General features: G+C 28.9%; 3 protein-coding genes across 6 annotated transcripts in view; 1 reads left to right on the forward strand and 2 right to left on the reverse strand.

The window, feature by feature from the left end:
• Nucleotides 1-9,243, reverse strand: part of LOC136990202 (SUN domain-containing ossification factor) — a 58,733-nt gene extending 49,490 nt beyond the window's left edge. For 2 of the 4 annotated variants that reach the window (XM_067288575.1, XM_067288574.1), the window contains exon 1: nucleotides 8,963-9,242. In XM_067288575.1, the coding sequence (XP_067144676.1) occupies nucleotides 8,963-9,018 (56 nt within the window). In that variant the 5' untranslated portion in view covers nucleotides 9,019-9,242. Of the gene's footprint in view, nucleotides 1-8,962 lie in introns of all 4 variants that reach the window. The other 2 variants (XM_067288576.1, XM_067288577.1) reach the window with 2 other exon arrangements.
• Nucleotides 9,244-11,892: 2,649 nt separating this feature from the next.
• Nucleotides 11,893-16,307, forward strand: LOC136990072 (heme-binding protein 1-like). Its single transcript, XM_067288421.1, has 5 exons — nucleotides 11,893-11,919; nucleotides 12,845-12,922; nucleotides 13,724-13,853; nucleotides 13,989-14,160; nucleotides 15,958-16,307. Exons 1-5 carry the CDS (start codon nucleotides 11,893-11,895, stop codon nucleotides 16,133-16,135), a joined length of 585 nt encoding a protein of 194 aa, XP_067144522.1. The 3' UTR covers nucleotides 16,136-16,307.
• A 4,555-nt stretch (nucleotides 16,308-20,862) lies between these two features.
• The window catches only part of LOC136990203 (BLOC-2 complex member HPS3), a 69,337-nt gene continuing 62,730 nt past the window's right edge, over nucleotides 20,863-27,469 (reverse strand). The window contains exons 21-23 of the mRNA XM_067288578.1: nucleotides 27,205-27,405; nucleotides 21,523-21,607; nucleotides 20,863-21,442 (exon numbers count right to left, since the gene is read on the reverse strand). Coding sequence (XP_067144679.1) covers nucleotides 21,270-21,442; nucleotides 21,523-21,607; nucleotides 27,205-27,405 — 459 coding nt within the window. The 3' untranslated portion in view covers nucleotides 20,863-21,269. The remainder of the gene's footprint in view (nucleotides 21,443-21,522; nucleotides 21,608-27,204; nucleotides 27,406-27,469) is intronic.

Consider the following 27,469-nt stretch of genomic DNA (forward strand, 5'->3'; position numbering starts at 1 on the left):
ATGCCATGGTTTTCTTAAAAGTTGTAGCCCTGTGCCTTATAATGAGAGTTAAGCTAGGTAGGAGATGTGGCAGTGATATAGTTTCATAAAAAACAGCAACTCACAGGAGGTCTTACAAGAATAGTAGGTGCATTAACCCAAAATTCTTCCATTAGACATAGTAAGCTATTATCATTTACAACTTTTAAGTATTTTGAGTTATTTGTAAATACTGGCCTTTTTTTTATTTAAAGAAAAAGGGAAGTATGAATGAAGAAAAACTTATAATTACTTTAAAAAGAAGGACCCATGGGCTCTAGAGATTGCTGAAAAAAGTGTAAAGGTGAGCATTAAAACATTTTTTAATGAACTAAAAAGTGTCATTTTAATTAAATTTTGCTTATTTTTGAATGCTAACTATTTAAGAATTTGTTTTTCTTTTTGAATCCAGACATTAGATGCTATTATATATTGAAGGAGCTTGGTTACATTTATCAACTGTTAATATTACTGAAAACTTTGTTGACCCTGACACTTAATTGAAAGGGATTTGGTCATGTTTAAAGATGCATGTACTATGCTGATTGAAGGGCAATAGCAATAATCTTGAATCATATTTTATGTGAAGCTTGAAAGAGAAACATATACAAAGAGGCAAATTTATTGGACATGTTCTATGCTGACTTAAAAATGAATGATTTTGTTTGCATTGTATGCGTTGCAACGGAATGATATTTCGAAACATTTTTGGAATTTAAAAATGTAGCCTCTCCATGCTAATAATTCAGAAAAATGCCTTTTAATTTTCAGAGGCTCAACAAAATCCAATTCTCCACCAGCACATGATTAGGTTGACTGCCAAAAACCTTATTCAGATTTTTCTGTGTGTAAAAGATTCTATATGCTGTGAAATGTTTTCTCTTCTTTTTTCTGAATAAATTTTCCAGGATTGAAAGAAGACAAAATGTATTTCTGATACATGGTATTGTTTCTTATATACTGCTGACAGGCTAAAGAGAATTGGGCATTTTTTATTTTAAGATGCATTGACGTTTCAATTAAGCAATGGATAAATGACTTCATTAGTATGCTGGCCCTGACAGAATCATTGGAAGTGTTATACTATATCTTGGTGTGTAGCATCCATGAACACGAGCATCCTAAACCACGAGGTTTTGGTGCTCTGTAAAGTGCATGTGCGAATGCATATAATCTGGCTGCTTTACACTATTCAAATAATTTGGCATGGAAGCTATTATATATTCGACAATATAGCACTTTGATTGGGAATATGCATATATGAATTTATATTTGAATACACAATAGCAATTTTTATCTTTTTTTTTTTTTCACATGTAGTATAGAAATTTGTAATAAGATACATAATGCAGTTATAATAAAATACTTATTTTAATTAATTCAAAGTATGTTAAAATATGAAAATAATCACACAATATGTATTTTTATTTTAAAAAATACAAGGAAAGTGGTGCTTCCACAGCTTCCATGGACAGCACACCACTGCAATTGACTAAGTGTCACAATGCTTGCATGATTTGTGCTTGGCACAGCACAATGAGTCACATCCCATGTGGATCACCAAACAGAATATATCCACTGTGTATTTTAAATATAAATCATTCAATTTATTGTCATCATTATCTTCAGGTAAACTGACAAAAATCTGTCTTTTTGTGCTATTGGCTTCAACATATGGCTGATAAGATGCAATTGTTATCAATTATAATTATCAGGGATGAACTTGTTTGAACCATGTTCAAACCATTATCAAGTATGAACTCATTTATCATTATCAGTCTTAACCAATACTTTAAATATAAAATACTAATAATTTTGTTATTTACTTGCAACACAGTAGTTTAAATTATTATCATTTTTTACTTCAGTTATATACCAGCTGTTGTTAAAGATAGTGCTGCAAAATCAGCAAGTGGAAACAGCACTGACTGATTACTATCTATCCTGTGTAAAGGGTGATTATAAAATCTCAATCCATTTTTGCAAAAATGGTTACAAAAACATTTGTATGTAGGTTGTGTGAAAATGCTGATTCAAGAAGAGAGAATCACTGTTATTTGCACAAGTTTCAGTGGATTAATGTACACAGATATACAAACAAACTTTACCCAGAAATTCAAGAAGTCTGCTCTTATCAGTCCGCTCCTATCCTAAGTCTGCTCAGGAACAATATCAGACTATTGGTTACCAAATCCAGATGAACAGGTAATATATACAATGCACAAAATTCTGGAGACCCACCATACCAGACAAAATAGTTCAACATGCAGAAACTGCAATAACACACAGTCTACATTATCAACCAGAAGACTAAGCTGGGTGCTCACTGTGCCACAATTGTGGCACAGTGAGCACCCAGCTTAGTCTTCCAAGTGTGGGAGATCCTTCATTACAAACTCATAAAAACATGCAAAACATGTCCAAGTGTTACACAAGCTAGAGGAGAAGAAAGAAAACTATGCCATTCCCCAAGCAATGTGTCACAATCTCTTGAAGGCTTTGATGGTACTTCCATGTATGTTAACACGCACAAACCACAGCAATTAACTTTTCTTGAATCAGCATGCTTCATAAGATTTGCAAACAAATGATTTCATACCATTTTCACAAAAATAGATTGAGACTTTAATCCTGTATATAAAATACTTAGCTTAAAATCATCACAAATGCTTTTCCATCACAAAAAAAATAAATAAATAAAAATAGATATGGCGGTACCAGGAATTGACAAATCACAAAATTTTTGTTACGAAAATTTATATTGGAAATAAGGGGACAAAGTCCACAAGAGAAGTGAGTGAAGCAACTGGAGAATGGTCTATCTATGGGAGCTTGGGGGGGGGAATAGAAACAGTGGCACCAGGAATCAATGAATCATCACAGAATTTTTGAACAAGTGGACAAAGCCTACAGGTTAATTAATAATACTTATAATTAATAAATTATAAGTATTATTAATTAACTTGTAATAATGAGAAATATCGATAAAATGAGAATTTTCACTAAGTATGGTTTTCATTTATTTGGCTTATTTAATCTCATTATTCAGTTAGTTATTATGTTATCAATATAAGCAAATTACATAATAGTAATATTACATTAAGTAGATTCTACTACATATGAACAAGTTTTTTAAAATATGTGTTTGTCTGTAGTCCTTTCTGACTTTGTTTTCTTTGCGTATAATGCCAATGATGTGAACAACCACTTGCAATAATTAGTTGGGATTAACAAAAGTACATTATATTATATAAGAATAATTGCTAATATACTCAAGGCAATTAATAAATATAATTATTCAGTTTGGAAATTTAATAAATTAGATAAGGAAATTAAATTTTAACATTAATAATAATTACTTTTATTACTGTCTTAGAATTTCTCTTTGGAATATTTATTAATTATAAATTTAAATACAAAATTCATAAATTAAACATTTTGAATATACTATAGTTCTTTGTATTTTTAAAATAGTTCAGTTGTTAAAATACAATAATATTAAGTAATGTTTAGTAGTAAATAAAAATAAAAATAAATGTTTTGTTTAATTATTTTTGAAACTGGAATTACTTAATTAAAAATGATTAAGGATAACTTTATTTTTGTTAACTCCAATTAAAAATAAATTACAAATAAGGACTTATGTTAATAATATATTTTAAGTAATCAATGAGATAGTAATCACTATTATTAGAAAAAAGCAATAATGCAGAATTAGAATCTTCACTAACTTCCAACCCAATACTTTTAAATCAAGAAAAATTACTCAGTTAATAGAAGTCTTTTTAAAGCTTTTTCTTTTCTTTAAAGTGGCAATTTGATTTCTTGAAGATAGAATTTTAAAAATGTTTATGTAACGGCTATTAGATGCTAAGCATTATCGTCTAACCAAATGCCAAACAGCTAATACTACAAGTTTCCATTTACATTTTGATATGAAGAGTAAAACAGTTTATTATGTCAATTATGTTAATGCCACACACAGCAATATTTATCAAACACATTTGAAAAAAATTTTAAAATCAGAAATAATTCAAAAATTAATGAATTTTGAAAGCTATTAATATTAGAATAACCTATCTTTCAGAACAGTTAAAGTAAGCATAAAAAAGACACCAATGCTTTCATAATTTATATTTATTTTTAATGTGTTTCTATTAAGTTAATGAATTAATATGATTGATGATAAATATTTTTAGAAATTAATTTGTAATAATTATGAATCTAAAGTAGCTTAGCTTTAAAGTTATTCTAAATTGGAAATGGTTTTGGGAGGGTTTTTGCTAACAGTGAGATACAACAGCTAATAATAATTAAAGTAAATAAGCTTTGAGAATATATTTCAGATCTTTGAATAAGAGATTATAAACATAAGTGGGTACTTCCATTGGGGAGAAATTGAAATATGGAGTAAAGAGTTTTTGTTTCTTATGCAACTATGGTTTTTGAAGTCAGCAGAGTTTTTGAATAGTCTAGCCTTCGTCGGCTTTCTAGAAAATTACAGTTTCTTTAGAAACAAGAACCTTATACTCCATATTTTAATTTCTCCTTGATTGAAATATCCACTTATGTTTATTATCTCTTATTGAAAATCAAGAATATATTACCAACTCAACTAACAAGTCTCTCGTCCCTTATTCCATCCATCCCGACAGAATCAAGCTAGTGCCGAAGGAAACTGCTCAAATAAATGCTTTAAAATTATTCTATTATTCTTTGAATTTATTTTTTAGATGAGCTTTCATTTTTAAATAATACTAACATTTTTATATTATATTATAAATAAAATATTTAATTAACTATTAAAAAAAAATGCAAATTATGCGTTTTTCAATGTTTAAACTAAATCATAAATAATAAATTCTTATTAAGAGAACAAAAATATTTTTTATGGTCACTGATTAAAGAAAAAATGATCAAAATATAAAAAATAAAGTTTAATTTACAGTTAACATTAAATCTGTAAATATAATCAGTGCTTACGGAAAAGTTTCTACCTACCAATATATATTTTCCGATCTAAAAAACATTATACCATGTTATGCATTTTGAAATTATTACTGGGTAAATTACTTTTAGCCTTACAAGGCCATAACCTCAATGGCTCCTGGCAGGTGCCCTTGAATATGACTTTCAAAACTGCAGTACAAGATTTTCCCAAAAGTAATTCAAATATAACTACACGTTATAAATTGAATTTGAAAAAATAGCCGCATCACGAATATAGCAAAAAGAAAAAAATATCGACGATCAAAATGACGTCGTCAATAAGACTATCTAAAATTTTATTTTAATAATTATATTGTATCAATATTCGTAAATAATAATAAAATTTAATTCTCTAAATTGTTTGATATATGAAATTTATTTTATCCAAATTTTTCTGTTATAGAATACATACTAATAATAATAATTTAAGAAATTACTTTTTAAAAGTTCTAAAATGTTATTTCAATGTTTGTAATACAAAAGAATACAGTATAGTTTATAACAGTTATTATATATTTCCATGATTCAAATTTATTTTGCTCCTAACTCAATTATAACATGCGTTTATAAATAAATGAAAGCATAATAATAATTGCTGAAATCCTTGAGCATATGTCATTTGGCCAGGTTATTTTTTCTAATGAACTTTCTATTCTAAAGAACTTTCACTACTAAATTTATAAACTTAAAAAATTAGTAATTGTTATTTGAGGAAAATTCATTCAAAAATAGTTCAAAGCATGGTAATTCTGAATTTTATTTAAAAAAAAAAAAAAGAAGAAGAATATTTAAAGAGTAAATGAAAAAATAAAAAGTAATAAGTAAACAAAAAGCATACAAACTAAACAAAAGGATTGTATAATTTATACATTATCCTCTATGATAACTATAAGAATGTTGAAAGACTAAATGAATTAAGACCAAAACAAATCACAAGATCAAATGAATGAAAGATGATTTTACATAAAACATTTAATTGTATCAATTTTCAATCACATAATTTTAAAATAATAATTCTTTAAAAAAACAAAGCAATGAAAAATACACTTCTCATTATTCTAAAATTAGATATAAACATTGTAACCTGAAAGTTCTCAAGCCAAATATAAATGAGATAATATGATCTTTCGTGATGTAGCATTTTCAAGAACAGCATATTGCAGGATCATTGCACGTACGTTAGTTAATTTTTCTGTCAATGTCTATAACTTGTCTGGCAAATCGGGCATTTTTTGCAATAGACGAGATATTGCATATTCATTTGAAACAAGATGTACTTTTTCTTAGATTTTACACTTACGTGTAGTGCCTAAAATATATTTTTAGTCCGAATTTTTTTTTGTTTTTATAAAACTATTGCATATTATAATTTAAATTATAATGCTTGATATGTAAATAAACATATTAGATATAAGTTGTTTTAACTATATACAAATAAATAATTAATTATTAGTACAACTTTATGAAATATATCTAAACTTAAAAACAATTATTCATCAGTGTTAACATTTTCAGAATATTAAATATCAGCTAGGTTCCTAAAGAATATACTTAGACTTCCAAAAACATTTAAAGCTAATAAAATCATAAACTCAAAATCATATTCCTACTGGAATAATAATTTGTATATAAAATAGTATTTTAGTCTGATAACTACTTATTAACGCATGAAATATTTTAAATTATTAATAAACAAGCCAATTTATAAAAGTGATGTGAATAATAATAAAAATGAGAAAAGTAAATTCATACAAATTCACAAAATTAAAAAAAAATATTTTTATAATATGTCTGACAAATTGCATCTTCATATTCCTGTCAAAAACATCCGCAATTGTTTATGTTTACACATATTTCCTTATTGTTTAAATATACCAGTATTTTGAAGAATTTTATTTTCATTGTGGTATTAATTTAATGGGATAATTTGAAATGTACTTCTTCAATTTTAGAAAGATAAACATGTTTGTAAGAAACACCTATATTTCGTAACTGTTGTCTATTTATTTGTTATACTGTCTTTAAACTTTGGGGAATTTCTTATAAGAGAAAGGTTATCCTTTGCTATAAAAACATTGCCAAAAGTTTTTTTTAATAAATAAATATTTTATTATATATGCAGAATAAAGATAATCTATCAAAAATATGCTATCAGCTAAGAGAAAATCATATACGGTATATATTTTCAGTATACAGGCAGATACGATTTCTTTTAGTCTGGTATCAGTCATAAAATTAGATTAATATATCATACATATATCAATCTATATGCATCAATAATATAAGTGTATATGTATACATAACAATTTCAAGATCATTATATTACACCAAAGTTTTATTTTTGACTAATCCAAAATAGTCATATACTTTGGAATTCTAAATACGCCAATTAGCATCATGAATGAATGCAGTTAAAACCAGTTTAAAGAACTCACAAGCAATCAAAATCATAATTGATGTGTAGTAAGCAATTCTGTTGTTGCCTAGTTAGCAATTGGACAGAAGTCCATATTTATATAAATATTTGTCAAAAACAAAAAATCAAAGTAAAATCTTTATTTAGTGATAAAATAATAGATGATCTCGGCAAAGACGAGCAAAATTGATTTCGTTCTATTAAAACAATAAATCTACAAGAGTAATTATTTGTAAAGTTTTTAACATATTCTCTACATAAAAAATTTAATTAATTAGTAAACCTCTATCATCAAGGTCTATAAAATTTGAAGATAAAATGGAAGAATTTTCAGCAAGTAAAGAATTTTATATTTTCGTGAACTTAAAAGCATTTCTTTGAAATATTCTTTTAAATTTATAATTTAATGATATTTCAAAAGTGGACAAAGTTATAAAATACCTATCAATTTTTTTTAAAGTTTATCTATTAGTTTAAGTGAATCATTATTATAACAGATGATAATTAAACACGAAAGTGAATGTGAAGCAATTAAAAAAGCAAGTTATGATTAAAATCTAAAAAAGATAAATATTTAACTTATAAGTTTATTAACTTTTTCAAAAGTTAAATTTGCATTCACTAAAAATTTTAATCAATAATTTCTGCATTATTTTGTTTATCATAAAATACTACATCTTCATTAAATCTAAAGAATTTTTAAGATTCTAAATGGCAATCCTGTAGCTGTTTACATAAAATTCAACTTTCTATTCATTAAAGTTTTAAAAACTATCAAATAATTCACATTTATAAATGTGACAAAAATTTCGATTCGACACCAAGATCAATAGCAATTTAAAAAATTGGTCTCCTACAGTCAATGACAACAATCAGAAGAATTAAGAAACAAAAAACCTAATTTTACCATCAGATTTTTTACAACAATACAAATTTATTAATATTTAATAGACAAAATATTAATAAGAATCGATTTAAAAATTTCATACATCTATACAATATTTTATTTATATAAGTTTGCCAATCGGTAACAATGAAGTATTGTTTTTTTTGGCAAGTCTATAAAGTAAACAGCATTTGTTTTTGTATGAAACTGAAAAGATAGCCTGTATATTTTAATGATTAAAAAATAATAGTAATAAAATAATATAAAATTAACATTTGACATACAAGAAATGTAGAAATTTAATGTAGAAATTAAAATCCAACTTCCAAAATTTAAATGAATGCAGATTATTAAATAATAATTATATATACACTCAATTGAATTATCAAAACACATCTGATATTGATAACAGATAAATAAAGAAAATACATCAGATGTAACACCAAAAGTACTTTATGTATTTAAAAAATTATCAATTTCATCAAGCATGGTTCTGAAATTTACAATTTTTATGACGATGGAATGGAATAAAATGCATTAACCAGGCTTGTTTACAATAAGCAACACTATAAATAACCCGGAGAAAAAAACTTATTTGTTTAAGTTATAGATGATTTGACTCTTTTAACAATTGATTACAGTGTATTACATACCTATGAAACGAAATAAATATTACTAGCAATGTAATTTTCACACAACAGATCTTCATACTTCTATGACATCACACATACTTATTTAATTTTATCGCTAAATGTCTGCTACGCTTTTTTAGAAAGAGCGAGCCACAAACAGAAAACTACCGTTGAGATTTAAAACTACTATTCGACATGAAATCCATATGATAAAGAATTAAACTTGACGTGTTCTACGAGTCACGTGACTGACAGCATTCAGTGCAAATGCACCAACAGGAATTGTATTCGTCGACGAAAGATGTCGCTAGCACAAACGAAATTATATCCGAAATAACAGTAAACAATTATTTAAAAAAGCGCCAACGCCTTTTTTTACGTGTACTAATTTAAATATTGTATTATACAATAATAATACAACGTGATTTTATAAAAGTTTTGAATCTTAATTTCTTTTACGACAATGTGATTTATTTCCCTGTTTTAAATGTGAGTGTATTAATTAATTCGCATCCCGCAAAACTTACGAGACGTTTTTGAAATGATTATTGGAATATTTACAAAACTGTGTTTACTCATTTTGTAATAAAATAAATATTACGTGGCTTTAATTCATTCGATTCTCACGCATACTCTATTATGTAGCATACATAACCTGTTTTATCCAAAATCTCGCACACTAAACTCGAACACTACGCTAATTCAAAGTCGTTCGTGCATAGTCTTTATTTAAAAAAATAATTGAATGCCAAATATAGAATGGCTGCGACACATGATATTCGGCTTTATAACAGTTCTATTAATACAAGATCGATAACAAAAACTAATTGTAACTGGTTTCTAAAATTAAAATTCGCACACAAAGAATACAATACAAACAAAAGATAATACAATACACGCAGAGACGGCAAATAAATCTGTCTAAATAATATTTTTTTAAATGTTATAATTTAATATATTTTAAGCAAGATTTACTTTGTGTTAACTGCACGACAGCAACGACGAAGGGAAGCCGATTTCAAGTTTCGATGATTTCGATGTATACAACTGATAGACACACAGAACGTCTATCGTTTGTAAAAATCGTAAATTATTTTTTTCTTGAAATATGAAGTAGTAAATGCATTCATCCATTACAATATCTATTACAGAGGTAAAATGATGCAATTTAGGAGAAGGTTAGTATGGTCAAGGGCTGTGATAATAACGAACTTCCTTCACTTGTTTTTCTTTTCTTTTTTTCCTTGTTTTCTTGCCTGGATCTTATCTCTAACAATCGAGTTATTAAGATTTATATACAAAATAAACTCTAAATTTTATAATTTACTTGTTTACTCTGTTCTATATTTAAATTTTTAAATAAGAACTGGGACACAAAGACCACTTTTTATCGAGTTTTTTTTAATATAAAAATTTTAAATAATGTATTAATATAAATAAAGAAAAAAATATCTTATTTTTTTCTGTATGTATAGATATTAGTGTATGTTTGTGTGTGCGGTGGGCGAGTGGCACGATTTTTTTCCATCCACTTTGAAGCTTAATAATTCCTGTTCCTTTTATCGAAATTTTCTGAAATTTAGCAAGGAAGTTTGTGTATTAGGGTGAAATTTTTCTGGAAATTTTCAAAAAAATCGGGCCGTTGGTTCGGGAGATATGCCCCCACCCTTTTTATATCTCCCGAATCAATCTGAAGACTTAAAGGCAACGGTAGCAATAATAGGGGGCGAAAACAAATAAAAAATGCCGGTAAAGTTGTTTTTTAATATTATGTAGAATATTTTCACCATTTGACGAAATTTTGATGTAATGCATTTTTTATTTAAAAAAATTAATTAATTAATAAAATAAAATATAATATTAAATATTAGATGTTTATCTTAAATTTTGTTTATAATATTCCGAAATATCTGAATATCTGCTTACTTATGTCATATTTTATTCGCAATGTATGTGAATTTTTTGAGAGAAAGAAGAGAACGAGTTCTGTTATGGATCCATAAGTGTAATGCATGTTATTACATTTATATTCATCCATTAAAAAAATGAAAAGTGTGAAATGTATTTGCGTTGATGATACTTTGAATTGTGATTTGTTTATGGGTAATATGAGCTTGATTTTGGTTTATCTTCCTAACAAAATTTATAGCATAAAATATACTCATTATCATATACTTTTTAAATATCAAATTTTTAATTTTGTTGTATATTATTTACATTTTACTTTCCTCGCTGTTAAGTAACACAGGGAAAGTATGGTGATCTGTCAAAAAATGGCCTTTCCAACATTTTTATAGTTTTTGTTCAGGGGGCCTTTGAAATGTCGAGAAATGCAAAAAAAGTTGGGGATTTTTTTCTGTATGTATGATGTATATATACTGTATATAAAAATTATACTGTATATAAAAAGGCATGATTTCCCACACTTTGAACCGTAATAACTCCTACACCCTTTGCCGAAAATTTCTGAAAATTTTCAGGGAAATTTGTTTATTAGGGAATAATATTTCTAGAAAATTTTCAAGGAAATTGGACCATTGGTTCGGGAGATACGGCCCCACACCCTTAACATCTTCCGAGCCGAACTGAAGGTAATGGTAACGATTATTAGGGATGAAAATAAATAAAAAAACTGCCGGAAAAGTCCAGCAACAATGTTGCCTGCTTTTTTTTATACTTTAAATTGATTTATATATAATTTAAAACGATAAACTTTAATTACTATTAAGGAAAAATATGAGAGGTTCTAGAAATCAGGCGATGCGATCAATTTACATGCTGACACGATTGATAATTTATCAAAATTTATACAAAAGTTGTTTGAACACATAAAATATCCTTTTGATAACAAGATCTTACTCTGCAATTTTGTGCCCTTTGATTATTAAACAACCGAACATTTATATATAAATATATATAAGAATTTATTTCTTGGATCTCATTCAGTCATCATGAAGCTATTATTGCTTGCATTTGCGGTAAGTCAGGAATTTAACTGCAATATTTTCAGTTATAAATGCAATTATTCTATAAATTTGACTGATCTGCAGGGCCGGCTTTTTTGATCTGCAGTTTTTAGGGGGCCTCGAAAGAAGTTATCAGTAGGTCCCAAATAGTTTGCAAAAGATACTTTTTTTAATCAAATTTTCTTAGAAGTTTTAAGTGTGAAGCCCCTCTGAGCCCCAAAAAACCGACGTCTGAGCCATCCCTGCTGATCTTCATTTAAAACGTAAATTTTAGAATATAGAAATTCATTTTTTTTCATAAATTATTTTAAAAACTATGTTTAATTATCAAATACAATTAATTTTTATACATAAGGTTATTCTAGTGTGACGATTTTTAATATTTTTTTGTATAGTCTATTATTTATGAACAGGACCGGCTGGAGTTTTTGCGGGGTCTCCGAAAAAAATTATTACTGGGCCTAAAATATTTACAAAAAATTTTGTAAAATATCCGAGGCCCCCGGAAACCCGAAAATTCCATGTCTGAGACGGCACTGTTTATAAATAGTAGAAGGAATGTTGGTTCGTTTTCAACGTAACCTAATTCTGAGGCATAATTGCACGGATATAAGGTCAAATCATATAGAGTATTATGCCTAACTTTCGTTTAAGAATATGGCTATGTCTCATGAATGAAAATTAAGAACTGTCGTAAGGTCGCGATCTCATTGACCTAGTTTTATATGTAACAAAGAGTCACTGCCGCTTGTCTGGATTAACTGGCATGGCTTTGACATTTCAGTAAGAACGACAGCCAAATAGGATGGACTAAATACTTACAAAGTTACGTGAACTTTTTCGGATTCTTAAAATGACAAACTTTGTTTAAAAGAAAACTGAAAAAAATAAATGTATATCTTACAGGTTCTTGACATTGAGTTATATTTATTTTTAGACGCTGCTTGCAACTGCTGTCGGATGTAAAATTCATGGATGTGAATGTCCCACATACGAGATTTTAAACAATTATCCGGTACTCGTAATTCTCTTTTTTTATACTTTCTAATACAACGTTTTTATACTTGTATAAATTATATATGCATATACAGGGCCGTCAAGAGCCAGGACATGGACACCAGCAAAAAATTTTCCGGGGAGGAGGGGAGCGTGGAGACAAATAATTACAACAATAAATTTTTATTTAATTATTTAAATTTATTTTCTCACAAGTAGATTGTAGAATACATTAGAGCATCGATACAAAAAGAAACACAAAGCAACCCATGGTCGAGTGTGTAAGGTTACACATCTCAATTACCTTTATTATTATAATTTGTGGAATCTTTTATGCGATGCCAGGAGGGTTTCCCTGGGATGTAGAGTGGGTCGCTTTTTTGAACTAAAGAAAGAAAATTCTACGGACCTCTAATTTTTTTCCGGGTGCGGGGAAAAAACCCCAGTTCCCCCTCTCGATGGTTTAGGTTTATTCGTATATGGCAGCGTGACATACGGGCGATCTGCCGAGGAGATGTCTCCCGGGAGATCAGTGGCAGAGCGTGGGTGTCAGCCGTCCGGGGCAGAAGAAACTTTCGCCGCCCCCTTAAAGTGCCGCCCCACTACGCTACGCCACTGCGGGAGATATTCCATGGGAAACTGGTCCTTATTTAGTTGTTACTAACGTGAAGAAAACACGAAAAACTCCACGTGGCCAGATGCGAACCCACGATCAATTACCAATGTTCAGTGGTTTTATCCATTCCGCTACTGACGGTCCTGTACTGTATGTAATACACTACATTATATCTCTTTTTAAAATTTTAAAAAATGTTTTTAGGACTTTCAAGAACGAAGTTATCCAGATTTAGTTTGGGTATCTGCAGAAAGTACCAGTAGATTTGGTTACATTGCATCCTCCAAAAATAATTTAAAACTTATGCGTTACTGGTATAAGAGAAATACCAAAGGTATTGTTACTTTTAAGGCAAATTTATTGATTATATATCAATGATTTAGCTGTTAATTTTAATTAATAAAAATTAATTTCGTGTAAATAATTAAATTTATGAATAATTTTTTTAGAATTAATGTTTTTGTTACAGGCCTACGCATAAATTGCACCTATCCAGCAAGGGAATTGTGGACTCATAAAATTGGCGGAATCAAAGTGAAAACATCCTTCTTATTACCATCAGCTTTATATGGTGATCCACCCATTCCAATTGATCCCACAGTAAAGATAGACAGACAATCTGCAACTCACTTAGTGGCAAGGTACTGTACATTTATTGTTATTATTATTTTCCCCCTTCTTATAAGTTATAGAAATAAATATTGACAAAGTCAAGCAAGTTCTTAACATAGCGGCTGAATAGCCATTACAGTAAATCGGGGTACGTCAGTCTTCTGTTCTGAAGATCCATAATAAAGTCCAAGTCAGATTTTCCGAAGTTTGCAAAAAGGAATTTGGATCTCACGTCGAGTTTCATTCCTCACCACTCAGCCATTCCATTGCGTGTCTAGTTGAACATGAGTAAAAAAACAACCCCCTCGGTCTAAAAAACTCTTAGAAGTGTATTTCTTAACTCTTTCTGCCCCGTGGGCGCTAAGAGAGCTTTTTATTCGAGCTCATTACATGTTCGGCCAGGCCCACAATGGGACATCCTGGTGGTGAGGGATGGGGCCCGACATATAAAAATTCATTCAGCCAATCTCAAAACAATTTTTGTATAAATTCGTTAATATACTTTCGTGTTGGTAGGAGTTTTGTTTATATATATATATGTTTTGAGATTGGCTGAATGAATTTTTATATGTCGGGCCCCATCCCTCACCACCAGGATGTCCCATTGTGGGCCTGGCCGAACATGTAATGAGCTCGAATAAAAAGCTCTCTTAGCGCCCACGGGGCAGAAAGAGTTAAAAATGCACTCTTGCATACACTCGTGCAATGCTGGAAAGATCTCTCTTGTCCCTGGATGTTTAAGTGGACATCCTGTATGTATATATATATATATATATACAGGATGTCCACTTAAACATCCAGGGGCAAGAGAGATCTTTCCAGCATTGCACGAGTGTATGCAAGAGTGCATTTTGTTCCAGCAATAAATAACCGAAGGGAATCTATTTTAGACAATTTAGCGTACAAAGCGTACAAATGATCTCCGATTGTAAAGAATTTATAATTCATTTTTATATACACAAGAAATATAGATTTATAGATCATTCACATGAATCTACAAACGAAAATATTAAGTATATTTGACGATTTTTTTTACCAGTTCTATTTTAAGGCTTCATTACTCCCGGGGTCAGCGACTGTTTTTCTGTTATAACTGCCTAGTTACAGCATTAGTGGCATTTATACACTCCATTCCAGAACACAGTGCCTCGTCAGTCTATAAAACGTGCTGAAGGTTTAGTTTGGTTTTATTTGTTTACGGTAAACTGGCCCCTATTTAGGTGTTACAAACGTGAAAAAAGTCCAGAAAACTCCATGTGGCCAGTCAGTCGTCCAGGTGCCAATCCACAACCAACTACCAGCTTTTGGTAGTTTTATCCACTCACCCATCGGTGCTGAAGGAGTTGTGGTCTTCGTGCCGTAAATTTATCATGTTCCACCACTCAAATATTTATGCTGCATGCTCTGCATGTTGTACTGGTTGCAGATTGCAGATAGCATGTCATATCTTTATTATTATTATTTTAATCCCTTTCTGCCCTATGGACACTGTGAGAGCCATTCTAGCAAGCCCATTATGGGTTCAGCAGACCCACAATGGGGCAGCCAGGTAGGGAAAATAGCTTTCTCTTTTTTCTTTACAATTATTTATTATTCACTCTCCTGAAGATAAAGATAAGCAGAAAAAAAACCTATTTAAGGAATGTAATTTTAGTGAATTAATTGATTATTTGATCTAAATTGTATAAATTTGACAATATTCTGCCTGTTCCCTTACTACTAATGAATGATTTTAATTTCAGAATTATGTTTTTTTTTTTGTTCCTTGTTTTAAATGCTTGTTTACTGCTGATATACACTTTTTTTATTTTTTGTAATTATTATAGGCACTTCTCGGGCATGCCAATTTTGGAAAGTCAGTGGGATACTCAAGCAAAGATTTTAGCCAATAGTGCTACAAAAGTTTTGCCTAACGTTGACACCTCGAAATATTACGCCTGCACTTATGATCCTTTTTGGATGCCATTTAAACGTACAAATGAAGTTTGGATGTTCGAGCGCTAAAAATATACATAATTAACTACTTAAAAATTAACAACCAAATATTGCAAATACTTTATGTAAATTAACTCTTTATTAATAAATTTTGTTAAAGAAACATGGGATGGTGTTCATATCTTGTTTTGGGATGAGCAAGGTAAAAATATTGTTAACTTGTTAAATTTAAATAAAATGAAATGCTTTTAAATATGTACTTAATATATATATATTTGCTATTTCATGTAGCACAACATCAAATAAATCAAAATAGAATAAATTATGTATCAATTCAGTGAAGTCACATGGATAAAGAGTGGTGCTGAAGCTGGTACAGAAATGGCAGTTACCCTCATACTAATTATAATGAGGGCAAAATGTATATTTTGCCCCCATATCCAGTTTATGGTTATTTGTATATGACAGTGCGAAAAAGCAAAAGTCCTAAGACAAAGTTTCGATTTAAATATTTTAAATGAGTGCACCTCGGAAAAAGAAATGTATAATTTTTTCCATGTGGCTAAGTTAAAATCTATTTATAACTTGTATAATTTTGTTAAAAAATTTGTAACTATATAATTGCTTATTTAATGAATGTTGAACAAAACTCCCCCTGTAACAGGCCAAGGCCTATTACAAATAAAGATGAATTGATTGATTGATTGAAATATAAAATAAAAAATAAAAAGATATGACAATGCAATGTGGGTGACCTGCCAAAGGGAAATGCCTCCTGGGAGGACTTTCTAAGGAAAACTTGGCCCCTAATTAGGTGTTACAAATGTGAAGAAAACCCAGAAAAATCCATGTGGTCAGTCCGTTGGCAAGGTGTGAACCCACGACCAAACTACCAGTGTTCAGTGGTGTTATCCCCACTCAGCCACTGGTAGGCTGATAAAGACAGAACAACACATCATTTTAGTATAAGAAAAATTTGAATGCCATTGCCATTGAAATGCATGTTCCACCAATAAAGAATGGTTCATGTACAGCTGGTGATATACAGACATGCACATAGCCCGACATGCACATAGCCCACTTCACTTGAAACAGGCTATATCATTGGCTTGCTTATGCAGTTGCATTTAAAGTCACTTTACCAAGCAACATGACCCTATGTTATTATATTATTAGTCTATATTGTGGAGATTTATAATTCTCAAAATTAATTCCATTTTAATTTAAAAAGATTATATATTTAATCTTAAATTTATACATAATTCCAATTTAGTTTTACTTTCATCATTAGTTCTTAACACACAAAATTTATGTAATAAATTAAAAGTGGCTTTAATTTCAAATGACATGTAAATTTAAATATTATCATATGTAAGAAATTTAAAATTGGGATGAAAATTTCAAAATTTATTATGTTAATTATACAAAATTTCATTTTTAATATTTTAAATAAATATTTATACAATAATTTTTATTTAATAAATAATATTAATGTTAAATATATATTTTACATAAAATCATAATTATACACAAAATATTTGTTTCAAAAGATATCATTTCTTAAAATTTGATGCTTTAATGAGTATTATCTTATCAATACAAAGCAATTTAAAAACATTATTAAAATAACATCAAGTTTCTGAAATCTTTGGATATAAGTTGGTACGCCACTTACATCTCAAAATTAAAGATTCAAATGAGGTGTTGGGAGTGAAGCCAGGACAATTGGCACCCATAGATAAAATTAAATATCTAGGAGTGCTAACTCCCATAGACTTATTTGGAGACTCCAAACTTTGGCAAAAATTTTGAAATTTTTGGAGTCCTAAACTGAATTTTATTCTTCCTGTGTTTACTTGACAAAATGATCAACTTTTCAATTATATATTAAAACAGACTAAAGAATAGGAACTAGCAGTTTGATATTTCTGAGAGCATAATACATTGAATTTCTTGAAATGGAAATCTTCCAAAATCAACTTGTATGGAGTTGGCAAGCTTATAAATATCTGAACTTTTTAGAATGTTTTGTTCAATTAATATCATATTTCCTGAATTCTTAAACATGTTTTTCATATTTTAACATTTTGGAAATTAAAATTCATCTTACAATAAATGTAAAAAAACTTGACAATTGTCAGGTGAAGATGCAAAGGTGTCACTACTTGAACATGACTGAACTTCATAGCATCTATTTACTCTACTATAACTTCAGTTAAGTGCATTTGCTATACTACACATGTTCAAAACTTAGGGATAAACACAATTGCTAGGAAAAGTCACCGAGCCAGTTGGTAATGAGCCTACCATGACATTGTTAGTGCTGCACTGCAGTTTAAGTTGGACATATTTCATGCTGTCAGGTTTCTCTGTCTAGGTATTGGTAAGCACTTTCCATCCATTCTCCATCTATGTTGAACTGCTGTATCTTTTTCACTAAAGATTTAATTTTATTACTTTGATTTATAAAGTCCTACAGATTGTTGTGTTAGATGTCAGAAGTACAGTTCTTGTCATGATTCATCTACATTTCTCTCATCCATCAATGTCATCCATCCCTAAGTTTTGGACAGGGTGTGTATATGTATTGAGTTTTAAACAAAATGTCGATTCTATTTACTATTTAACAGTGGCGTGCCGTCATTGGAAGCGGTGGAAGCACCGCTTCCCTTGTATTTTCTAAAATATAAATTTTCATATTTTAACGTAGTTTGAATTAATTAAAATTAATATTTTATTATAACTGCATTATGTATCTTATCACAAATTTCTATACTACATGTGAAATAAATGATAAGATTGCTATTGTATATTCGAATATCAGTGGCAAAATGGAAGCGCTGTATTGTTGAAACTGGGTCAGCTTCCAAGCACCCATATTATAGGCATTGGCGCATGTGCTTTACAGAGCACCAACCTCACACGGTTTAGATGGTGGAAGCTACACACATATAACGCTTCCAATGTTTCTATCTAGGACCGGTCTGGGCTGCATTGACGCATGAGCTTTACAGAGTACCAACCTCACACGGTTTAGATGGTGGAAGCTACACACGTATAACGCTTCCAATGATTCTATCTAGGACCAGTTCTGGGCTGTTAGCCGCCCTCGCCCGATTATGTGAATCATAAGTACTGTACATTTATAACTTAACCCAACCGATAAGAATTTACTGGTATGTTTTTATGATAGTTCTGTATAGTTGACAAAAGTTTTAAAAAATCCATTAAAATATTTGATATTTTTATTCTGCTCTCCCATCTTATATTACTTACGGATTTCAATGTTAAACCAGTGATATTATGATTTCGTATGTCCCATCTATAAGGGTATGTAGAAAAAAAGTGTACAATACTTGTACAATGTTAAAAAATTAACTATTACTTTGACAGCATCATTTACAACCAAATTTAATGAATGAGACGCACAAGGTACAAAAAAGCTCCAGAATTCATTTTCCTTAAATTTACGATTTATATATCCATTGTCATAAAAATTTATTTTTCCACTTTTTTTCCCAAGACTACAAATATTCAGGTACAAAGTAACTGGTTTCAACTTATTTCTAGTTAAAAAGTAATTAAATAATTAAGAGATTAAGGAATTGGAGACATAAATAAAACCCTGCCAAAAGAGCCAGAATTTTACTTAAACAAAAGCTCTAGTCGAGTACAGTGGGGACTGATTTCTTCGTAATATTAGATAATAAAGACAGAAATTTTTCTAGTTCAATGAGAGTGACTAAAAAGTTGTAAATTTTCGTGGACACTGGTCCTAAAACGAATTAGTTAGAAAACAAATGGCAGACAATCTACTTAGTATTAAGTTTAACATATTTAGATTTTTACAGCTATGGTGAGAAACATTTAAAATTTACAACAACCCTGTCGCATTCTTTGAGGTACACTAGTGATGCGACGAGAGGCATTTGACATTGACCGGTATTGGCACCCTTGGGATTTGACACGCACACACTGCACACCTACCTGGACTGTCTCTGATTCCACCATTAGTCACTGGTAGGGAGCTATTTGACTAAGTGGATCGTTTTAAAATTTAAAAAGTAAAAAATATTTGATGTTAATTTTATGTACGTTTCTTTACAAAGCGACATTTAATTATAATTTTCTTTAAAAGTATATTAATACAATTGAACAATATATTGTACCAGGTATGTATATCCACCGCACATTTTATTTCACCGAGTAAGTTTTTATAATTTATTTTTAATTTTAGCCCTTATATCGTGGCTAGCGATTCGGAATGTAATTGTGATATTAAAAATACATTTAGAGAAGTCTACAGTTTTTACTGGCTTATCGAACAAATGAATACGAATGGACCCTAGACCAGGGATGGGCAACCTTTTTCTATGTAAGGGCCGCATTTTAAGACTTTTGAACTGATGCGGGCGCATACACGAGAAAGAGGAAAAAAAAAATGTTGGTAAATCAGAATTATTTATTCATATATAATTATAAATTAGCATAGGTATACTTAATTTAGCTTCTGAAACTGATGTAAACGTAATATATTGGAAAGATTTGGTTAAATATTTGTCACTGCTAGTTTTAAATTAGTTTCGATGTGTCTGTTAGCCGGTTTCTTGTTTTTATTTTTACTAAATTCATTGCGGGAAAAACTATTCACATACATACGTTGTAAAAATGACGTTTGAATTTTTGCTGCATACTTCCTTAAGCTGGGAAATTGATATATTTATTCACATTTTATGCATTGTGGGCCGCAAAATATATGAATGCGGGCCGCAGGTTGCCCATCCCTGCCCTAGACCATCACTGATGCGCAATTAACTGGTTGCCCCTGGAAGTCGGCTTCTTACAGAAACACAGCTTCCCTGTCATCAAATGTCACGGCACGCCACTGCTATTTAAACAGAAACAGACACATATACATACAAAAACATAAAAAAGATGCATGGATAAATAAACCTTTTTCATTTATCTGTTTTAGCATTTTAGCCAGAATAAAAGTTATAGATAATTATATAAATAAAACAATTTTTTCATTTTTTAAAATTTTTATAAATTTATACTAGAGTTAATAAATCATTTTTTGTGCAATTTCAATTTTAAATCAATACCTGGTCTTATAATCAATGGCATCTAGTGTTGAAGAGATACAATACTAATTAAAAATCTCATACCATTTCGAATTTTTAACAATATAAAAATTTTTCTATTACATCATTGCTTTAATTTCCATTCCTAGAGACATAATTTTTTCCTTAAGTTGATTAGCCTGGTGTTTTTCTATGCATCGTTTAATGAATGAAATATAACATTTTTCATCTTTATTTAAAAGAGCAACAAACTTTGCTGGATGAAGAATTTCAGAAAGGTGAGAAAGAACACCTGTAAATATTCTTAACTGGATAAATATGGTATGCTTTTAAAATATTCACTTAAAATAACTTATATATTTTAAAACTTACCTTGAAAAGTTTGATGTAATGTACTGTGTTTTTCTTCATCAGTTGCATCTAATTTATTTCTCAGTAAAGATAATAAATAACACCACTAAAAATAAAAATAATTTTGTATATATTTTAATCATAAATCTTATTGTAAATTTTGTTTAAAGCAAATAAAACAGAAAAAATGCAAATCAGCTATTGTATACTATATATTGAATATATATGCTGTAGTACATCATAGTTCAGTATATACACATTTTAGCATTAAACAATTATTTTGAATTCAAAAAAATATTAAATTAAGAGAAAATTCCTATATTGTAGAAATTTTAATATAAAACTTAATTAAAGACTGTTTTAAATGATAATTATAATTTTATGTAAAAAGTCATTAACATTTAACAGTTTTACTTGTATAAGTCAAAAATTTTATGATAAATTTTTGCAAGCAAGTAGAAAAGAAAATTGGCTGCATTTTAGAAAAAGTTTGCATAAGAGTTTTTGTTTTATGTGATTACTATTTACTTTATATTTTTGTTTTTTCTGTTGAGATTTGTTGACATATTTAATAATAAAATGATGATATAATCATATTATTTTTTGTATCATTAAGCTCATTTTCACAAGAGTTAAAATCATAAGTATATACATAACTGAAATAAAATAAGTGCTAATCTGTTCATTTCTGACTCTTGATCCTTTCCCAAAAAACGCAAAAACTTTCCGTTAAATCCAATAGAGTGTCTTTCTAATGCTTCTTTAAAATTTACAAGTAAGTTTTAATTAACTATTAAAACTGAATTCAAATTGAAGAGTTTCTTTAATAATCATTTCCCTATTAAGAAAATAAGCTTTTTAATTTTTTAAAATATTTTAACTGGCCGAGAATTCTTCTTTTCCATCAATTATTCAATCCTATTGAAAATTATTAAATGAAAATCAAAGAATTATTCTAGTCTCTTATAAACTAAATAGAATAACATTTATACAATTTTAAAAATAATCTTGTGTTATAATTTAATTTCTATATAAAGTAGATTTGATGTATAATGATCATTGAAAATATTTATAATATTTTTCTTAAAGAAAGATAAAACAACACTAAATTTTGTTATCTTATTTCTATTGTAATTAACTAGTTGATATACAATTTATCATAATTTATCAGAAATTGTGTTTTAATCTCATTTTTATCTAAAGTATTACTTATTTTGCTACAATCTTTGTATATTATAAGCATTAATACTAAGAAATTGATCAATTTGAAACAAAATATAAAATAATAATTTCATTTAAACTTAATCGTATTAATCCCTGAAATTTATTAGTTTATTCATTTAGTTTCTTATATTTTAGTAAAAATTTTTACCATGTTCCAATAATATAAACAAAATATGGTCTGAACAAAATATGGTCTAAACAAAATTGGTCTGAACACATTTCTAGTATAAATTGTTTATACTAGAAATGTGTTCAGACCAATACAAATTGAAAAAATATAATTTTAAATTATTAACTTTATTTTATCATTTCTGCTATCTATTTTCACTGTGATAAAAAGATAAAACATAAGTTAATTCAACCTCAATGTTTACTTGTTTTTTATTTAATTTTTATTTTACAAAAAATTAGCAATGTCTAAAAGGATGTGATAACTGTCCTATAAATAATCACTAGTTCCATGAGAAAAGAGCAATAAACCACATGATACATACAAGAGCGTCGCCAGAGGGGGGCAGAGGGGCAGTTGCCCCTCCCTAGACATGCGAAAAAAATTATTCAAATGCTAAGTCATTTATTGCCCAATTTATAATTCCCGCGCGAAAAACCCAAGAAGATTATGTTTTAATTAAAATAATCTTCTTAAGCTTCTTAAAATTTATGAATCGTTTTTATTTTACCTACATACAATTCATATCCTCTATCAATTTATATCATCTTGCCCCCCCGGCCCATTGGCTGGCAACACTCTTGGATACATAGCAACCAGTGAAAATGCAATAGTATAAAAAAGTGATATATATATATATATGTGGTGTCTATAGATGGCTGGGCTGGGCTGGGCATTAAGAAGCATATGCAGAATAATGCAGTTTAAGAAAGAATACGAAGAGCTTCTTATGACATATAATGACATATATTTTAATATGATACAGAAAACATTATAAAACAAAGAATACTAAACAGATCATCTTTATACTAATTATTAAACAGATATTAATCATCTTGAAGCGGACACGTCATTTGTGCTACATCATTGCTTCTTCGTTTTCTAACTCTAGCAGTTCATCTTTTTTCCCACCTGCGCATGACATCAGACTCGACCAAGTCATGCTGGGATGGGAGACGGGCACCATATATATATATATATATAATAATGTAAGTACAAATGATAAAAGCAAACTGTATGTGTTTTAAAAATGTACAAATTAAAATTTAAAAAAATACAGTAACAAGTTGCCTAACTTTCCCAGCCATTATGAGTTTTTATTTAAACAAAACAGAACTTTTATATTATTAAGCAAAATAAATAAAATTGTATGGCATCATCTGTTATGAGATTTTGTTATAAAAAAACTTTATATTTTCAATTATATAAAATGGCAAAAGCTTAATTTTGTGGACAAAAATGAGTTTATAAAAAAGTTTAAATGATAATAATGAATAAAATTTTCATTAAGTCCTACCAGTACCCCTCTCAAGATATGGCACAATGCCGCTATCTCCCCACCTTTCACCATCAAAATTTAATAGCATCAATGCCCCTCATATACAAGATACCATACCAAATTTCATTTTTTAATCTTCACCCCCATCCTCAGATATTATGCAAAATAGATGCCAACATACACACACGCACATATGCATGAATATTTTTGTTGTTCTTGTTTTTGACTTTTTTTTGGCTTTAGGTGGTCTCAAAACATGGAAATTTGCAAAAAAACTCAAAAAACAAAAAAAACCAAATTTGACACAATTCCAGTACTTTCTCTTGTTATGTATACATAACAAACAGCCAGGAAAGTAAAATAAGCCATATAAATTTGAATGATATTTACCACTAAGAATAAATTTCAGGTGTTTCATTTGCAATAAATCTGCCTAAGTAAAAATATTTTCTAACATGTTTTATTTCACAAAAATACATTTTAATGGTTTCATAACTGTATACTAATAGATCATGACATTTAATTCAAATTTTTAGTACAGTTCAATTGAAGGTAATAATTTACAGCTTTAATTTATAACTGATGATCTTCCATATTACTGTGGAGGCTTATGATCTAAATATTCATGTACTTTTAATTATAATTAAAAACTGATCACATTTTAATTTTATTATACAAAGTGATCTACAGTAAAATTATACATATAAACAGAAACAGGATGATTCAGAATTCAGAAATAAGTAAATAACATAGTCTTTTCTTTTTCAGGATTTCTCTAAAGAAATAAGTTTTGAAGTTCTTATGTTAGGATATCCAAAACATGTTAATTATTTTAAAATTTGTGTTGTTTGGTTATTATAGTAATCTCAATTATCTCTTCAAAATTGGAATGGCAATAGTCTATATAATATCTAACCTTATAAAATATAAATTGTATTTGGAAAACATTGTTAATTGTTAATAGGTTCAGTAATAAAATATAAACTTTCATTTATTCATTTTATATCTTAGATGGTAATTATTATTTTCTATGTTTTTAAAAGAAAACTTAAAGACAAACAAAATTAAACCAACATCATTACATTAAAAAAAAAACTAAATTATCTACAGTTTTTCTCAGATTTACCAACATATTTCTTGAAAAACCTTGTTATGAAATATATGTTCAGCTTAAAAATAAGAAGTATGCATCTGGATAAACTGAAAAATAACATAACAAGGACTCCACTGTACATTTTAAGATTTAAACAAAAATGTTTCTGATTAGATTTCTGTGACTCAGATAATCCAACTCTTTTTAATGCATTAGAAAACTGTTTATTGTATACAACACATCAAAACTATTTGACGTATTTCAATAGAAAAACTTTGTTTTTTGATACTGAGCTATTTTGTTTCAGCTAGCACCATTGTATCACATTCTATACTTACAATATTTAATAGTAATACAATTATAGGTGTATAGGTGATATTACATGTATTGTATATATGCATTTACTATACCTAGTATGTATATATGTGAAGATCGGGATTTTTATATTGTGGACTTTAACATTTTTATATAATTTTAATTAAAATATTTAACTACATTTTATACAAAAACAGAATGAAGTAAACCAAAAAGGGTTAGTTTAATGGGAAATCAACTGATAAAACTTTCTGATAAAATCGGTTTAAACTCGATTCCCACGAGTTGAGTTCCTTGTTAAGATGAGTAAAACTTCTGTGTCACGACTATGTCACCCATCACTTTATTGATCCAAGGAAATAATCTCCTCTGACGAAATCAAGGAAGGGCCTGCAAAACACCTCTCCATATAAAAAGGGCATATGATGAGTAAGGGTATAGAAGTTGTCACTTGATGTGTGTGTGTGTTCCCGTACGAATCTACCTAGTGTCGTCAAACTCCTCATCCGTTCCATCCTCCTTGGACTATCGTCAAAATCTACAATTGGACTGAATCCATCTATAACGATTACAAAATACTATAACATCTATTAGTTCATTGATGTTTGCTGATACGATCATCATATATCTTAAGGTATTTATCCTACCTGCGATAATCTGTAAGCTCTCTCTCTAATCTGTGAAGAATTGATGATCACGACTCTTCGAAATAGGAATAGTTATCATTCTAATGAATGAGTCATGTATCCTAAAAATTATCCTTTAGACAACCTATAAATCTTTATGTAAAGTAATTGTACTGTACCTAACTAGACATGTGGCTAAATAAACGGGTATTATTTATTTATAAAAAATCTCAGAGTGCTTTTCTTCTGCTATTCTCTCCATTCACTCCATTCCGGGTCTAACCCGTCTAACCCATACGTAACTACTTGTGCGAATTTACGATCTCTGTATCGATCTAAGGATACAGTGGTGTCATCCTGATGCGGTATCGAAGAGATACCAGCCCTACGGTCACATATATATATTAAATTTATTATTTAATTTGTTGTATATAAATAATGATATTTTCTATCTAAACTAAAAATAAAAATACATTATTTATAAATAATAATGTGTCATCTTTGCGATTCATTGTATTAAACAGTATTTATTATTTCTTATCCTACTTTCCCAGTTAATGTAAAATAGTTTTGATATATTCATTTAATTTTTATATTAAATGTATTTAGTAATTTACAGAAAATAGAAAAATGTAATACAGTAGAGCATCGATTATCCGACCCCCGATTAACCGACTGCATTCTAGTCGGCAAATTCAAATGTCCGCTAGTGATGTGGCGCTACAATATTTAGTTATGTCTTGGCTACTTTAATATTAATTTTGTTAAATTTTTGCATGTTTTAGCTGGCAGCACTGGCTCGACCATGAAAGGGAGGCTAGTATTTAAACCAGGCCTAATACACTATACTAATAATGTATTTTTTCATACTTTTCGGTTATCCGACTTTTCAGTTATCTGACACCAACCCCAGTCCCCAATTAAGTCGGATAATCGATGCTCTACTGTAGTTTTAAAATGCTGGACTATTTAAAAATAAAATAAAAATGTTAATTACCTCTTCTTCTTCATCAGTAAAATTATCAAAAGCATATGGAAGCACTGCATTAATATAATTGTCCAATAATAATTTTATTGCAGTTTTTTTATCAGAACATAATATTTTCAATATATCTCCTAATTTTATTTCAGTAGTCTCTAGTAAGTTATAAGAATAATCAAGAATTTCTTTACTGGTAAGATTGCTACATAATAGAGACTATAAAATTGAAAACAATAATTAAAAATACAATTAAAATTACAAAACAGTATAATTAATTTAT

The sequence above is a fragment of the Centruroides vittatus genome, unplaced genomic scaffold, assembly GCF_030686945.1.
Source record: "Centruroides vittatus isolate TY-2023 unplaced genomic scaffold, ASM3068694v2 scaffold_861, whole genome shotgun sequence".
Taxonomy (NCBI): domain Eukaryota; kingdom Metazoa; phylum Arthropoda; class Arachnida; order Scorpiones; family Buthidae; genus Centruroides; species Centruroides vittatus.

Coding starts and splice junctions, on each gene's coding strand:
- LOC136990072 (XM_067288421.1), top strand. CDS start 11,893: ATGAAGCTATTATTGCTTGCATTTGCG. Junction 12,923..13,723: donor AGATTTTAAACAATTATCCG/GTACTCGTAATT, acceptor AAATGTTTTTAG/GACTTTCAAGAACGAAGTTA. Junction 14,161..15,957: donor GCAACTCACTTAGTGGCAAG/GTACTGTACATT, acceptor TAATTATTATAG/GCACTTCTCGGGCATGCCAA.